Genomic DNA, 16,927 nt, shown 5'->3' with positions numbered 1-16,927 from the left:
TTGCAAGAACCAAAATCTTTGATTTGCATCAGCCACTTCATTAAAGTCTCTAATATCTGTGACAAATTAAACATAGTTTTTTCCATACAGAATTTGTTGTGGACTCCCTTTTCAAATTGTTGCAACTTTTTCATTATCTCTTCTTCTTTCAGCATCATTTTCATCTTTATTTTTTCAACTTATTTTCAGCTCATCATTATAACACTCAAAATTTGTTTTAAAAATTCCTTTATAGCAAAATAAAGACTATATACAACACTTTAAAACATAGAAATTACACATATACACAACAGACTGAAGATTGTTGTCAGTTTCAGAATAAATCAGTGAATTTTTTTTATTAAAAGCTTTTTGGTTAAAAAACTAAATCATCATTATGCTGAAAAAATGGAGTCATTGCCCAACAAGTAATATAATTTTTCAAAAGCAGTAGAGCAAAAAGTCATTAAATGAGGGCTAGCCTTAACTAATATCAAATTATTTAGCAATATTCAAAATATAATCAAATGTGAAAAATTAAATATACAATAGAAACATTATACAGTAACAAAAATATTAGCATTATCAAATTTAAATTACTTTCATACAAATAAATTTAAATATATATGCATAAATATTATATATTAACTGATATGAATTAGTAACTTTGAAAAAATGTATCATTCTTTTGGAATAAATCTTGCTAAATGTTAGCGAAATTGTGCCAAATATTTTAGGTTCTAATTCTACAATTTTATAAATTATTAATATCATTTAAAAGCTAGAGATAAACAATGCTGTTTTATTTTATTAAATTTAATAATTAAAATTAATTTAAAACATCTAGAAATAAAACTGACCTGGAATAGGATTCAAACTACAAAAATGTATTGAACAGGTATAGACCAATCATTCTGATGATGCAATTGGTAATGTACCTGTCTAGCTGACATAGTTAGAATCTCATTCAGGTTCAATTTTTATTTCTAAATGTATTAACATTTTAATTCATTAAATTATTATTGTTATTGTGAGAGTGCTAGCAGACTAAATGTGCACCTCAATCTAAAAAACCTAGCAACGAGAGTTGCGTAACTTTCCCGGCTGTTATAAAAGATATTTTAAAATAAAAACTCATATAATATATTAATCAAAAAAATAAAATTGTGTGTAGCACCATCTGTTATCAGATTTTGTTATAAAAAACTTTTTATATTTTTAATACTATAAAATGGCAAAAAGCTTAATTTTGAGGGTAGGGAGGAGCTTTATTAAAAATTGTAAATGTTAATAACAAAAAATCTTTATTAAGATACATGACCCCCCTCTATCTCCCCACCCTCGACATTTCACCACCAAAATTTAATAGCATTAATGCCCCTCATAAAAACCACCATGCCATATTTTGTTTCTTAATATTTACCCCATCCTAAGATATTAAGTGAAATACATTCCAACAGACACACATATAGAATTTTTTTTACTTTTTTGAATTCAGGAAGTCTCAAAATATGATTAGCAAAAAATTTCCGATGGTCAAATTTGACACAATTCCAATACATAAACAGCTGGGAATGTAAAAATCCATCATACACCCCATAAGAGATTATTTCAAAGAAGTCTAATCATTTATTTTAAGAGAAGAGAACAAAACTAGATCTCTGAAGGAAAACTGAGGGATGTCACAAAGGCTCAACAAAGGGAAACCCAGATGAACAAGTCTGTCTGAGCAAAGATCTGCACACTTACAAAGGAGATATAGAAGAGTCAACAGATCAGAAAAACAGAAAGCTGAGGAGGAAAAAAGTTTCAGTCAGGACTGATATTTAGAAGTGACAAAAACCAGTCACAACACCAATCAAAAGCCAAATATGATTTTTGTTGAAAGCCAAAAGATCCTTAGTTTGCCCCGAAAGCAGGCTAGGGCAAAAGCATCTTGCTCTGTTTTAAACCATTTAACTGTTTTAAAGGGTTGATCACTGCTTAGAATAATTAAAAATAGTTATTAAATTTAATACAGATTAAGCACTTAACTTTAATTTAATCTAAATAAAAAGATAAATAAATTTAATTACTATTGCCACAATATTAATTGTACCTCTTTTTGTTATATTTAATTTGTAAAGTTTTCTGATTTTAAACTATTTCAAATAAATAATTCTAAATTAAATTTACTAAATCTACAATAAGACAATTTCAAAGTACAAAAAGAGAGAACATATTTTAATGTCTTAAATGACACTAGATAATTAAATTATTTAAATAATTTAATCCAGTTGTTGTTCATGTACAATAAGGAATAATTAATATATGTAAAGCTTCCAAACATAATTAAAATAAATTACAATGACAAATTTAAAATAAACAATAACAAAACTGGTTTCTAAAAATTATAAATCATATCAATACAATAATTTTAACTAAAAATTAATTCTACTTTTTAATAATTAAATATAAAAAATAAATTAAATTGTTATAATAAAACTTGAAAAAAAAAAACCCTTACAAATTCATATTCATATAAACATCTTGTTTTGCCAATTACTAATACTCCCATCATAAAAAAATAATACAATAATTATCACTCACTCTATAACTAATTCAAAATTGAGTTATAAGTTATTAATAATCACAAAATTATCATGTTTCATTATTTATATTTAATATTAAGTAAGTAATAAATTTAATATTCAATTATTAAATAAATTTAGAACAAAGAAGAAGAAGAAAAAAGAATAACCTCTGAAATAAAACGATGTCTTTTTTGAAATATAGTTATTTTTTAATAGTTTTATTTATTTGAAAAATAAGTTTATAACATATAGTACTTCTTACTTGGAGATATTTAAAAAGAATATACAAACAGAATAAAATATCAGACTTGGATTGGATCATTTCAAAATTTATTTTATAAATCTAAAATAGTGTAGACAATAAAACACTATCTGCAGACAAGAATAATGAATTTAATTAGGATGGGTGCAAATACTCAAATACTAGAATGTATTTCAGATTTGAGATCTCAAATATTGCATTGATAAAAGATAAATCTGAATACTTCAAATACCTCCAATATCATGCCATATGTACAGTACTGTACAGTCACATTGGTGAATCCAGAAGTGCCCAAACAGGAACTAACTCAAAAATGTAAAATACTTGAATGGATTAAATACTTTTCTTTGTAGAAAAGGGCTGGCAGAATTACTATTTAATAAAAAGTAAAATACATCTGGATACGAGTCCAATTTTGCTTGCCATGTCCAATCACCAGGAACAACTATTTCCATTGCAGAGACAACCTTTCTTTAGAGGCTATGCCTCTGCACAAATATGTAAAACAGNGGACATTTTAAACTGTTTTACATATTTGTGCAGAGGCATAGCCTCTAAAGAAAGGTTGTCTCTGCAATGGAAATAGTTGTTCCTGGTGATTGGACATGGCAAGCAAAATTGGACTCGTATCCAGATGTATTTTACTTTTTATTAAATAGTAATTCTGCCAGCCCTTTTCTACAAAGAAATATTATATTTTTAATTGTGTTGGGATTGTCACCTGTGGACATTTTAAACTGTTTTACATATTTGTGCAGAGGCATAGCCTCTAAAGAAAGGTCTCTGCAATGGAAATAGTTGTTCCTGGTGATTGGACATGGCAAGCAAAATTGGACTCGTATCCAGATGTATTTTACTTTTTATTAAATACTTTTCATTAACACATGTACAATAATTGTATTGCAGATGGTCCAATAAACTATATTTTCCATAATAAATGTTTTTAAAAGCAACCTTTCAAAGTTCAAATAAAGTTTAATTTTTTTGTGTCAACAATATTCCTTGTATCCCCCACTGCCAGTGCCTCTTCAGTATCTCTGGTTTAATTTGTGACAAGAAAAGAAGCAAACTAAAGCGTGAATGTTTTCCCAATTCTTGTTTTCTTAAATAATAATCTGTAGTGAGAATCACAACAATTACTTGTAAATCTATTGTAGTTGAGGCAAGAGTACCTAAAAAAAGCTACTTTAAAATCCCAAATCAAAATTAAAAAGTTTGAACTTTCATTTCTTAAACTTTAGTATATTGTTTTTCTTTTTACTTTTTGTTTTATTTCATTAATTTATTAATATACTGAAATAAGTAAAACAAGTTAAATAATAAACGTTAAATAAATTATATAAGGTAATTAAGTTCACTAAGTATTTGGAGTATTTGAGAGTATTCAAGATATTCTAACGTTCGTGATCTGGTTAACATTTGAATTTTAGAAAAATGATATTTGCCCATCTCTAAAGTTTATCCTAAATTTTTGCCTAGTTTCCTATAAATTGGATGATTAAATGCTAAATTAAGAATTATTGCAAAATCTCATAAATTTTTTAATAAAGTTAACAAGAAATATTTAATCAACATTCAAAATATAAACATATGTAACAACTCATTTGAGTTAAATTTTTGATTAAAAAATTTCTCACGTTAAGTGCTAAATTAATTAAAATGCTTAATTACCCTTTAACATTTTAATTCAAACAGCATATTTAAATTGAAAGTCATGTAATGTAATATATCATATAAAGCTTAATATTAACTATAAATAAATATTAAATAAAAAAACTAAAGTTTGTCTTACTTTGCTATAACTGATCTTGTTTCGAAATCCAATGTTTTCATAGAAGTATTAACTTCTAAACATCCAACATACTGAAAGAAAATACAAAATTTAAGTTAAGAAAATTATATATAGTTACAGAATTATTTTATTACATTATTATTTTGTACTTGTTCTTTTCGTCATAATAAAAAAAATAATTATATTAAAAATATTTTATTAAATAAAATCTACAATTATTATTATTATCATCATCATCTAAACACTTTTTAAATTAAGCATTATTTTATTGAATAATTATAATTCTTAATGAAAATATTAAGATCATTAATTTATATTTAATCACTTTTAAGCAGCTGATTTAAAAATAGAAAAATATAATTAAATAATGCAAATCATTTTTTGCAATACTTTAAAAGACATTAACAATAAATCATTTTTATTATTAAAATTGTATATTTTATTTACATTAATTATTCAGATCATTGATTAATTATTACATTTATTGATTTCATAATATATACAGTAGAACCTCGAAAACTCGGCACTCGATAACCCGGCACTCCGGATAACTCGGCCACACCCTGGCAGGGCAAAAAAATCCTTAGTTAATTAATTTTCATGATAAAGACGGCTTTATGCCTCATAAAGTATTTTTCTGAGATCTGTCTTATCAGGTAAATTACTGTACAATGTATTCATTAATTTTCATTTAGTAAAGGCTCTATGCCTTCATAAAAGACGTACTTTTCCTTTGTTTAAAGGTATTTGGGCAGTTTATTCTCTGTTGTATTCTCCAGCAAACAATACATACGAGTACAGTACACTATTTTCTGAGGAAACACGCATACTTATCCTTTTTTAACCCCATTCCCGATAACCCGGCATTTTCACAAACTCGGCCACCCTTCGGTCCACATTAGGCCGAGTTTTCGAGGTTCTACTGTATTTTCAAAAGAAAATAAAATACCCCAAGATTATACAGAAAACAAAGTCTATTATTTTTATATAATTCAATATGGATTTATCATTTTATTATAAAAATATTTTGAAAATTTCATATTTCAATTATTCTCTCTAATCACGGAATTTCACTTTTATCATCTCAAAATCCAAATTTAGGAATCTTAATTAACCATTTATCACATGTAAAACTAACTTTAAAAAGCTTTACATTAATATAAATAGAGAATTTATTTTCAAAAGATACAATTTCTTAAGCATCCAGCCACTTTATTGAACTTCTAAGACTAAACTACTATAAATTCTTTAGTTTGAAAATTCCCCAAGGTAGCTGAACTCAGTTTTCTACAATTATGAAGTTTTATTTATTTTAGTCTGAAGTGTATTTGCCATAACTAAACCTTTATTAATGTTTAATTATGAGAAATACACTTTATACAATAAATAAAGATGTTTTTTACCATATATATTAGTATATTTGGGGAAAAACTTTTCAAGAGCTTGATATATATATTGACATAACTTCAAAGAAAAAAAAATATTTGAATGATAAATGCACTTGTTACAATTCAATTTTAGAGTTCTCCTGACTAACTGTTTGAGCCAACAATTTATATTTCTTGTTCTTAGTAATAATTTGTTTTAGTTAATTTCAGTTATTCTAGTTTATTCTGTTACTTTTCTGTATAATATCTGTAAATCACATTTATGTCTGAACACTGCCCTGTTGCCTTTCCATGACAACATGTGTATATATTTTCTGTAATTATTAATATTTCTTTTCCTAATATCAGTAGTTTGTAAATTTTGTAATAGTTTGTGAAATCCAAGAACAGTTTATGAAATTTAGTAAAATTAAACATCTGAAACAATAAAAACTGCCCTAACACCACCTTTCAGGGAAAAATTTTCAAACTGAAATAACATGACTTAAGATTTGCATCGGAAGATCTTATATAGTTAATCGGGGCCTCATGCCCCTAAGGTTTCCATATCTGGTCTTGTCTTTCATCTATCTAGGATGAACGACAGTGGAAATTTATAGATCTACAATTTTTTTCAAATTGCAATCCAATAAAATTACCACATAGAATAATATAATAAATATAAAAATTAAAGTTTTATTTACAAATTTGGTAGAAATTTTTTTGTATAGTACATATCTCAAAAATTCTTAATATTTTTATATAATTAAATATTTTAATATGAAAAGTAAAAATACTCTGTTACAAGTTATATATTCTTACTGTGGCAGTTAAAATAATAACATTAAATAATATATTTTAATAGTCTAATTTTCTTAATAAAATAAATTATTCACACTTCCAAATAGCATTTATGAAAATTCTTATTCTGCTATTAACAATATTCCAAATAATATATGTTTTAAAAAAGACTGAAATTGTAGAATATTACTGTTTCATTGTTAAAAACATTTCTTTGATCTTGTTTTTTCTTATAAAACATTTTGCAAAATTGTCAACTTAATGCAGACTTGTTTTCTTTATACAGCATATTATTTGTAGTGTTAAAATTCACTTTCGTATACTGTTACTAACGTTCATTTCATGAAAAATTTCAAATTTATGGAAAAGTTCCATGCAAAATACTCTTTTAAAAATATATACACTTTTATAAATAATCTAAGGAATTCTAGACGCTTCTCAAGGGGGTGGAAGAAAAAGAAGGAAAAAAAAAGTTCATCCCATATGGTTACTTTTATATCGCTGGAAAGATAACGAAAACAGAGCGTAACACTACACAGATGGGAACGTCCGGAATATAACGTATCTGTGACACAGTTAAAAGAATCTCAAGGCCAATTTCTCCAGTAAATATATATTTTTCAAGAAACCTGGTTAATTTTTTTTTAGGTCGATTAATATAATTCTCGAAAAACTGGAACTAAGAGGAGTCCCAGTTATTAGGGGAAAAAATTTAGAAACTAAAACTAGAATTTAGTATATTTAACCAAAAGCTGTGCTCTTAAGATTATTTAAAAACGTTTCTTTTTTTTCTTTTTTTATGCTACTTTTTGTAAATATATGCGTAAGAATCTAAAATTATTTTAAGTTGTTTTTGCGCTTATAAAGAGGTCAAACAGAAAAAAAAATCGCATTCAAACGCGACGACGATCATAAAACTTCTTAATTGAAGAGATACATTGCACGTTTGATTTTTATAATTATTTCATTGATTTAAGTACTCGAGACAATTTTTTATACGAAGAAAATCTATTTATAATTTCTACATTTTGTATATTAATCGGTTAAATATATTTTTAAACAGCAAAACATTCCCGTAACCGCAGTTATAAAAAAAAATTTTTTTACGTGACTCGAAAGAATTAAAATATGAATAATAAATTTTAATTGCACCCAATATCAGATTCGATTTTGACAGGATTTATCGGGAAATCCATTAGCTGACACACATCAGAATGGGACAAAATTATTTCGAAATAGACTATTTTTTTTTTTAATAATTTGAATAAAGCGATTACCTATAATCGACTTATATATACGTTTATTTATTCTAATTCAAAATTTAAAAGGAAAAAAAATCCATAAAACTTCTTAAATTCCCGGAGAAATGTGTTATTTAATTGACGCGTTACTGCTTCGAAATCCTCTTACCATCATTAAATATTAAATTCGATAAACACGCCAAAGCGCTCGTTACGTTACACGTGTTTATCGCTTTACTAAAACATCGATTGCTTCTAATTTTGGCACTTCCAACGCCAACTTCTATTTCTAAACTGTCTCCAGTTTAAACAAAACTTCTTAACATTAATAGCTTGAGAAAACGCTGTGATTTAGGCTCGTTACGTTAAATTATAAACGCGTCTATCCCTGGCTTGACTTTATTTTTTATTTTTTCGCACGGAGTAACGAACGTGCAACACGTTTTCGAGGAAACTCGCCCACAAACGTTTTAAATTCGGGTGATTTACCATTCGATTCCCACGGCCGTCGTTACGAAATCGTTTAAGGTCAAAGGTTAATGGGGGTGCAAAGGGCGGCGGCCGGAGGCCGTCTCTCAAAAGAGGGTTCGGCCCGACGCCCACCCACTCGTTTCGACGGTGGTCTCCCTCGTACCGCGTGCACGTACGGGGGAGACAAAACGACAGGAAGTAATGTTATATCGTATCAATGAGAGAAGTGGAGCCGGAAGGAAAACGNACATAAAAAAAATTGCTTGGACTTAAGAGGGAGAAAGGAACCCCAACGGTATTTTTATAGGGTGTCTAAGATAATATCCACGCCAAATTTGGTGCAAAATGCATAGAATCTTTTACCTAATATATAAGCAATGATAAGAAACAATCTGTAGTTTTAAACAATAATAAAAAACAAATAGCTAAGTTTTCGCGTAAACACGAAACAAAATCTGAATTTCCTCTGAAAGATTATCCCGTTTACAGAACAATCGAAGCTCGCATTACTTTTTATTGTCATAGATTCTACGATAATAGAATGTAATTTTAGCCACGATTAAAATTAACCGAGTGACTGTACTGTATAATTATCATTACAAAACAAGTATTTGATTACAATAGTAGTCTCGGATAGCGATCGTGCGAAGCAACGAAAGAATAAAAATTCATCTAATAATTGTTATGCTCTTAGGAGGAAAAGTTGTATCAAAATTAAACAATTAATTATAATTTACTATAATACAGATGCGGTGTTTTGCATACTCTAAATTATTGTTAAAACAGAATAATTGTCAAATACGGAAACTTTTATAAATACATATATAAAACAGATTTTTTTATAATCATTAAAAAAAATAATAACAATAATTGCTGTTGATTTTATCACCAAGAAAAGTTGACTAAATAACAACTTAGATGAGTCACGTTTAAGAATTCAGTAGCAGCAAATCAACCGAGCAACGACCATAATGACGTCACGCACTAGGCAATTTTATAATGACAATTTGTGAAGTCGATATACAGTAAAATCTTAAACAACATTTCGATTGGCAGAAAATATTTTAGATAAACACGTTATAGATAATTTATTTCCATTTCTTACTCGTCCACGCGTGCTAAGCGCTCGTTTCTCGACTATTTTAATGCGTTTTGAAAACATTTTATCACCGTCAAAACATACTTTAAACACGTAATAGCATCGCAAAATATTAAACTACTGTTAACAACAAAACCTACCGTAATTTAAACGAGACACACCAAAAAAAAAAAAAATGATACCGAAACGTCAAACACAATCTGAACATTTTGAAGTGTCAATCTTCAATAGGAAATTGAATCATACAACTTTATGGCGAAAGATCATTTTAAGTTGATCGTGCAACAGGATGTATTAACCACATATCAGAGGAAATATCGTTATCTACGCGGTTCTACTTAACTCCAACTTCAAGTTAAATACTTTTAACTAGCTGAAGGAACTTAGACTGGTCTTTATAATGCCAATTTGTACTTTTTTTTCCTATTTAAATAGTTCAAGAATTGATCGATCCTTCTACTAACCGTTTGTCTGTCTGAAGAAACATAGGAAAAAAAAAAAATCACATATTTTGATCAAACTTAATTTAAGTTATTGAAAGGAGGGTCTCCATAGACATATTTTATCTTAATGCACTGCATGATGAGTAACATTTACACATTAAAACAGTTTAATAATATTGCATAATTTTTTTTTAAATATTAAGTCAAATATTCTAATTATTAAAGAGAATTTTTTCATTTTATAATTAGGTATGATTCTAATACTTTTAAGCTAACAAAATTTCTTATATTTCTACTAAAAATTTATTCCTGAAAAAGAGAGAGAGAGACCTCTCAGAATGGTCCAATAGTTTAACATTTTTCACATATCTAAATCAATAATATATAATAATTATTCTTTATCTGCAATATGAAAAAAAATATAACATAAAAAAATACTTTATCTTGGACGGAATGAAAATTGGGCACATATCTAGATATAAAACATTATAAACTTTATATATAACACCTCCTCAAAGGAATTAAACCAATCCAAAGTTTATGTTGTAAGCAGATATTAAATACAACTGAACTATGTTCAATTCAGAAAAGAAAAACAAAGTCAATGATTACGATACTAAAGTTTCTTTCATACATGGATATATAAATTACATTTAAATTGTAAATGTAAATAGGTGCTCTTTTGAGTATACCTTTGAGAAATATATACTCTAAAAAAAGCTCATTGAAGAAATATGCTTCATAATGTATATATAGTTTACTATAACAATAAATCTTCCAATCATCTAAAACATTCTTGCCTAAATTTAGATTATAATAATGATAAATTGGATATTCTAAACTTGAGATGTATAAATAATTAAAAAGTTCAATTTGATAACTAGTAAATTTTCAAAGTTCATAAATGTAGGATATCTAGAAATGAAAATAAATTGTTATAAATATAATTAAAAAATTATATTTTATTGATGATTTTGTATTCTTCTATCATAAAAATATACTTATATAAAAAATTATATATTTAAAAGTTAAAAACAAAAATTTAACAAACTTTATATTTATATCTTTTTCAAAATTAAAATAGAAAAATAGCTTTTGTATAAAAATGATAGTGAATACAGTGGCTAACAACCAATATTTATTGTTGTTACCATTATAAAAATAAAGAATAAAAATAATACAGAATATATGTTATTCTAAAGAATATTTAATGAAGAGTCACATCTTTGGTTTATTTTAAAATTTAAGAAAAATATCTTAAAATTTTGTTATATTCCTTAATTTCATCCCATTCCATCAGCATTTTATAACAGTGCACATCTGTATGCAGTTAGAATTTCAAATCAATATCTCTAAAATTACTAAATACTAACAAATGAGATAATTTTACAGTATTTCTCTTGAATGTCACTAATCAATACTTAATATTTTTAATTAAAATTGAATGTCATCAATTATAGTAGTAAAATAAGACTAATCAATCTCCAAATATAATTTTGACCATCATTAAGATAATGCTGCTCTTTGAAAGTTTGTCATTATCAAAAAATAAATATTTGACAATAGAATTTATTCAATCTCAATAATAAATAATGAACTAAAGAAAACAAGTCAAATAAACAAGAATAATTTAACAAAAATGCATATAAACTTACTATTGAAAACATCAAATTTTGATATACTTAATTTTTATTTATGTTAAAAAATTTAAATTATTATTATGTTAAATTAAAATTATCAATTATTAAATACTGTATATTATTAAATTTATGTTACATTCTATGAGCAGGAGCACCTATATAATGAAAAACATTCCTCTTTTTCATTTTGGTTGACTTTTCCTAATCCCATGGGTTTTCAAGGCCAAGTTAGCCTTGAGTGCAACCAGCATCACCTTCTGGGAGCACTGATATAATGTTGAATTAGAGTTTGAAGCTTCTTGCACAATATACTATGTCCTTTTTTATACCTTATGTACCCTTTTAAGGCTGGTATACACGATAAGGAAATCCTCAAAGGATGTGCTTAACAGACGAAAAAACTCGGATATAACTGGCTGGATCGAACATAGTAATTTACAAAACTTATTAAAATATCTCCCAGCGTATAAAGAATTATTTTTATTTAAAAATGGATAGATAGAAAAAAAAATCACAGTTAATCCTCAAAGGATTTCCTTACCGTGTATACCAGCCTTTATAGTCTGCAGACACCGTTGTAAATGAGCTCTAAGTTCTGCCAAGAAACACGATAAGAATGATTAATATACAGTGGCACCCATATTTAACACATTCTCAGGGATTAATAGATTGCAGCCTAAATTTGAGACAAACTTAAAATAGGGATTTAAGAAAACAATGATAAAACCAACTATAATCAATGAAATTAATAGTTGTGCATAGTAATCAGGGGATAATACTATTGCCAAACTTATGTAATATGAAAATTTAATGTTAATTTCTTTATCACTTTAAATTCATATTACGCTAGATCAGTGTTTCTCAATGGGGGCAATATCGCCCCCATGTGGACGATTCTCCATGTTNGTCTAATTTTCTTAATAAAATAAATTATTCACACTTCCAAATAGCATTTATGAAAATTCTTATTCTGCTATTAACAATATTCCAAATAATATATGTTTTAAAAAAGACTGAAATTGTAGAATATTACTGTTTCATTGTTAAAAACATTTCTTTGATCTTGTTTTTTCTTATAAAACATTTTGCAAAATTGTCAACTTAATGCAGACTTGTTTTCTTTATACAGCATATTATTTGTAGTGTTAAAATTCACTTTCGTATACTGTTACTAACGTTCATTTCATGAAAAATTTCAAATTTATGGAAAAGTTCCATGCAAAATACTCTTTTAAAAATATATACACTTTTATAAATAATCTAAGGAATTCTAGACGCTTCTCAAGGGGGTGGAAGAAAAAGAAGGAAAAAAAAAGTTCATCCCATATGGTTACTTTTATATCGCTGGAAAGATAACGAAAACAGAGCGTAACACTACACAGATGGGAACGTCCGGAATATAACGTATCTGTGACACAGTTAAAAGAATCTCAAGGCCAATTTCTCCAGTAAATATATATTTTTCAAGAAACCTGGTTAATTTTTTTTTAGGTCGATTAATATAATTCTCGAAAAACTGGAACTAAGAGGAGTCCCAGTTATTAGGGGAAAAAATTTAGAAACTAAAACTAGAATTTAGTATATTTAACCAAAAGCTGTGCTCTTAAGATTATTTAAAAACGTTTCTTTTTTTTCTTTTTTTATGCTACTTTTTGTAAATATATGCGTAAGAATCTAAAATTATTTTAAGTTGTTTTTGCGCTTATAAAGAGGTCAAACAGAAAAAAAAATCGCATTCAAACGCGACGACGATCATAAAACTTCTTAATTGAAGAGATACATTGCACGTTTGATTTTTATAATTATTTCATTGATTTAAGTACTCGAGACAATTTTTTATACGAAGAAAATCTATTTATAATTTCTACATTTTGTATATTAATCGGTTAAATATATTTTTAAACAGCAAAACATTCCCGTAACCGCAGTTATAAAAAAAAATTTTTTTACGTGACTCGAAAGAATTAAAATATGAATAATAAATTTTAATTGCACCCAATATCAGATTCGATTTTGACAGGATTTATCGGGAAATCCATTAGCTGACACACATCAGAATGGGACAAAATTATTTCGAAATAGACTATTTTTTTTTTAATAATTTGAATAAAGCGATTACCTATAATCGACTTATATATACGTTTATTTATTCTAATTCAAAATTTAAAAGGAAAAAAAATCCATAAAACTTCTTAAATTCCCGGAGAAATGTGTTATTTAATTGACGCGTTACTGCTTCGAAATCCTCTTACCATCATTAAATATTAAATTCGATAAACACGCCAAAGCGCTCGTTACGTTACACGTGTTTATCGCTTTACTAAAACATCGATTGCTTCTAATTTTGGCACTTCCAACGCCAACTTCTATTTCTAAACTGTCTCCAGTTTAAACAAAACTTCTTAACATTAATAGCTTGAGAAAACGCTGTGATTTAGGCTCGTTACGTTAAATTATAAACGCGTCTATCCCTGGCTTGACTTTATTTTTTATTTTTTCGCACGGAGTAACGAACGTGCAACACGTTTTCGAGGAAACTCGCCCACAAACGTTTTAAATTCGGGTGATTTACCATTCGATTCCCACGGCCGTCGTTACGAAATCGTTTAAGGTCAAAGGTTAATGGGGGTGCAAAGGGCGGCGGCCGGAGGCCGTCTCTCAAAAGAGGGTTCGGCCCGACGCCCACCCACTCGTTTCGACGGTGGTCTCCCTCGTACCGCGTGCACGTACGGGGGAGACAAAACGACAGGAAGTAATGTTATATCGTATCAATGAGAGAAGTGGAGCCGGAAGGAAAACGAATATCCTGTGGCAGGCACAACTGTCGTGGCAGGATATATTTGGTCTCACAACTGTTGTCCACTTCGGCGACTATTGTGGAGTTTCCTGACTGTCGCGTTGTCGTTTACTATTTCCTGGAAATACGTACTGTACGAACGTACAAGTAAACGGACAGTACATGAAATTCCATAGAGTACACTAGAAAAATTCATTTCATAATTCAGCCAAATTATTAAAAACATCAGTTCTTCCTAAATTTATTTTAGGTAACTCAAACTCGTTAAATTTTTATAAACTTCGACATATCCTACGATTAAAATATCTCGAAATTTGAACCGAACCGACAACGCGTCACGAGTCTTAAACGACAAAAATAGCTCTTTTACAGAATAAAATCACTTAAAATGATGTCAAACAATTACGCATAATGTGAAAGAAAGTTTTTAAATGTTTAAAAATGAATAAAAATTAACATTTCCGAAGCTGGCGTGAAGATTTGCTCAGAGGATCTATGATTGACAGTACAAAACTTTTGAAAAACTTGGTACTACCACAAAACTAAATACGACTGTTAATATTTATAAATATTAGCGTATTAGAATTTGTTTTCATACACATAGTTTTCTCATATATATAAAATAATTTTTTCATTTAAAAAAAACCAGGAATAAAGGGAAAAGAACATTTACAAGCGTTAGAGGAAGCGATCATCATTGCGAACAATCGGGTTTTGAACGTAACAGAAGTATTCGAACGCATTTAATTCTTTTTGATTTCCTTTTTTTTCTGCGAATCGTAACACAATCACTACCATTATTATTATTATTATTATTATTATTAAAAATAACAACAAACAGATACTCACCCTGACGCCATAGCAGATTCCTCCGTCGGAGATTTGAGTATCGGGGTGAAGCCATCCTCGAGGTGGTTTATTAATAAAAGTACCATTTTTGGACCAGTCGGAAGGGACGGCCGTTACGTAACCGGACTGTCCGGAACCGGTGGCACCGCTACTACCGTCACCACTCGCAGTAGACGATGTCCAATGGATCTTCGCCCTTGGCATCTCCCGATTAACCGTCTGACTCTGATACTTGACGTATCGTTCGGACTGTGCGACGAATACTACTTTGCTCAATATTCCTTCGTCTTTCCTTGGGGGTGGTGCGGAAGGTTTCGGTGATACACCGGGCTTCAGAAACGTCCTCGGCGTGCTGCTCCTTCTCGGAAGATTCGTCCGTGATCCGGTTTCGTCATCCTTCAAGTTGTGATAACCGGAAGAGAGACAACTCAGCATTATTATAACATCACTACAAACACATAGCAATTAAAGTTAACATTTAAAGTGATCGATAGGGAGAGAGAGAAGGGGATGGAGTCGTAGCTGCCACGCGCGAACTCGAGCCACATGAATGGGGAAAAACTACGACGGGCAGGAAACCGGTGGGAGTGTACCGGATCTACGTCACTATCCCGTTCCCTCTTTTCATAGGACACCGTTTATAATAAATTCGACGTCCTTACATACTAGTTACAAATTTTGTCACCATAAAGAAAATATTAATCTTTTTTTTATAAACTGCAGACTGGGAAATAACCGTTTATATGCGAATCAATGCGAGAACGAAATCCTATAGAGAAAAGCACCGCGGGGTCATTGTAGATGAGGAGGACAATGACGCTAGACATGGCAAGACGACCGACATCATAAATTCGAATGAACGTGTCTGGAATCGAGCTGCATATGTAACTTAAATGAAAGAAAATAAAAGTTATATCGATCGATGGTCGGACTAAACACTCGCTCCTCCATCGATAAAATGATGTTTTAAATGATAAATTTTTATGTTATTTTATAAATTACTTACAATTAAACTTATACATTATTAATTAAATATAACTTAGTCTGTAAATTACATATAATAATATATCAATTATTTTTAATTTATTATGACTGATGTTAAATATAATCAAAAAATTATGAATCGAACCAATTATTATATACGGTATCAATTAGTTATATTTAAATCTTAAATTTTACACAAAAGTATTAATCAGAAAAGATAGTACAGTATTTTGAATACAATACGGTAACTCGATTTAACAATACGTAATAAGACACATTTAATTCGTGAGTATACGCAATTTAAGTAAAATTTATCCTCCTTTACGAATGAGCGATTTAAAGAAATTAGCCATTTAGAGCGAAATATCGAGAGAGCTTCAGAAAATGAAGATGTGTTCTTCAATTCTATTATGTATATACACTCGCGCACGTAGGATCTATTACAGAGAAAAGTCGAATTTAAAATTTTCATCATACCTTTTGCAGTTTTTATTTATATTCATAAAATAGATAAGATACTCGAGGTATTTTCCAAGAGTTTTCTCACAAACGCTCATATGTGTATGTGCGTATAAGTTATACATTTATTTATTTAAACTGTGTGTATGTGTGTGTATTTATATATGTAG

General features: G+C 28.6%; 1 protein-coding gene across 1 annotated transcript in view; it reads right to left on the bottom strand.

The window, feature by feature from the left end:
* The window catches only part of LOC111614763 (SHC-transforming protein 1-like), a 36,794-nt gene extending 20,520 nt beyond the window's left edge, over positions 1-16,274 (bottom strand). Inside the window, exons 1-2 of the mRNA XM_023356127.1 lie at positions 15,315-16,274; positions 4,607-4,677 (exon numbers count right to left, since the gene is read on the bottom strand). Coding sequence (XP_023211895.1) covers positions 4,607-4,677; positions 15,315-15,749 — 506 coding nt within the window. The 5' untranslated portion in view covers positions 15,750-16,274. The remainder of the gene's footprint in view (positions 1-4,606; positions 4,678-15,314) is intronic.
* Positions 16,275-16,927: the final 653 nt, after the last annotated feature.

This window comes from Centruroides sculpturatus, unplaced genomic scaffold, assembly GCF_000671375.1.
Source record: "Centruroides sculpturatus isolate CEXI.00-Female unplaced genomic scaffold, Cexi_2.0 scaffold2267, whole genome shotgun sequence".
NCBI lineage: Eukaryota > Metazoa > Arthropoda > Arachnida > Scorpiones > Buthidae > Centruroides > Centruroides sculpturatus.
The sequence above is the reverse complement of the archived record's forward strand: the minus strand, read 5'-3'. Positions and strand labels throughout refer to the sequence as shown.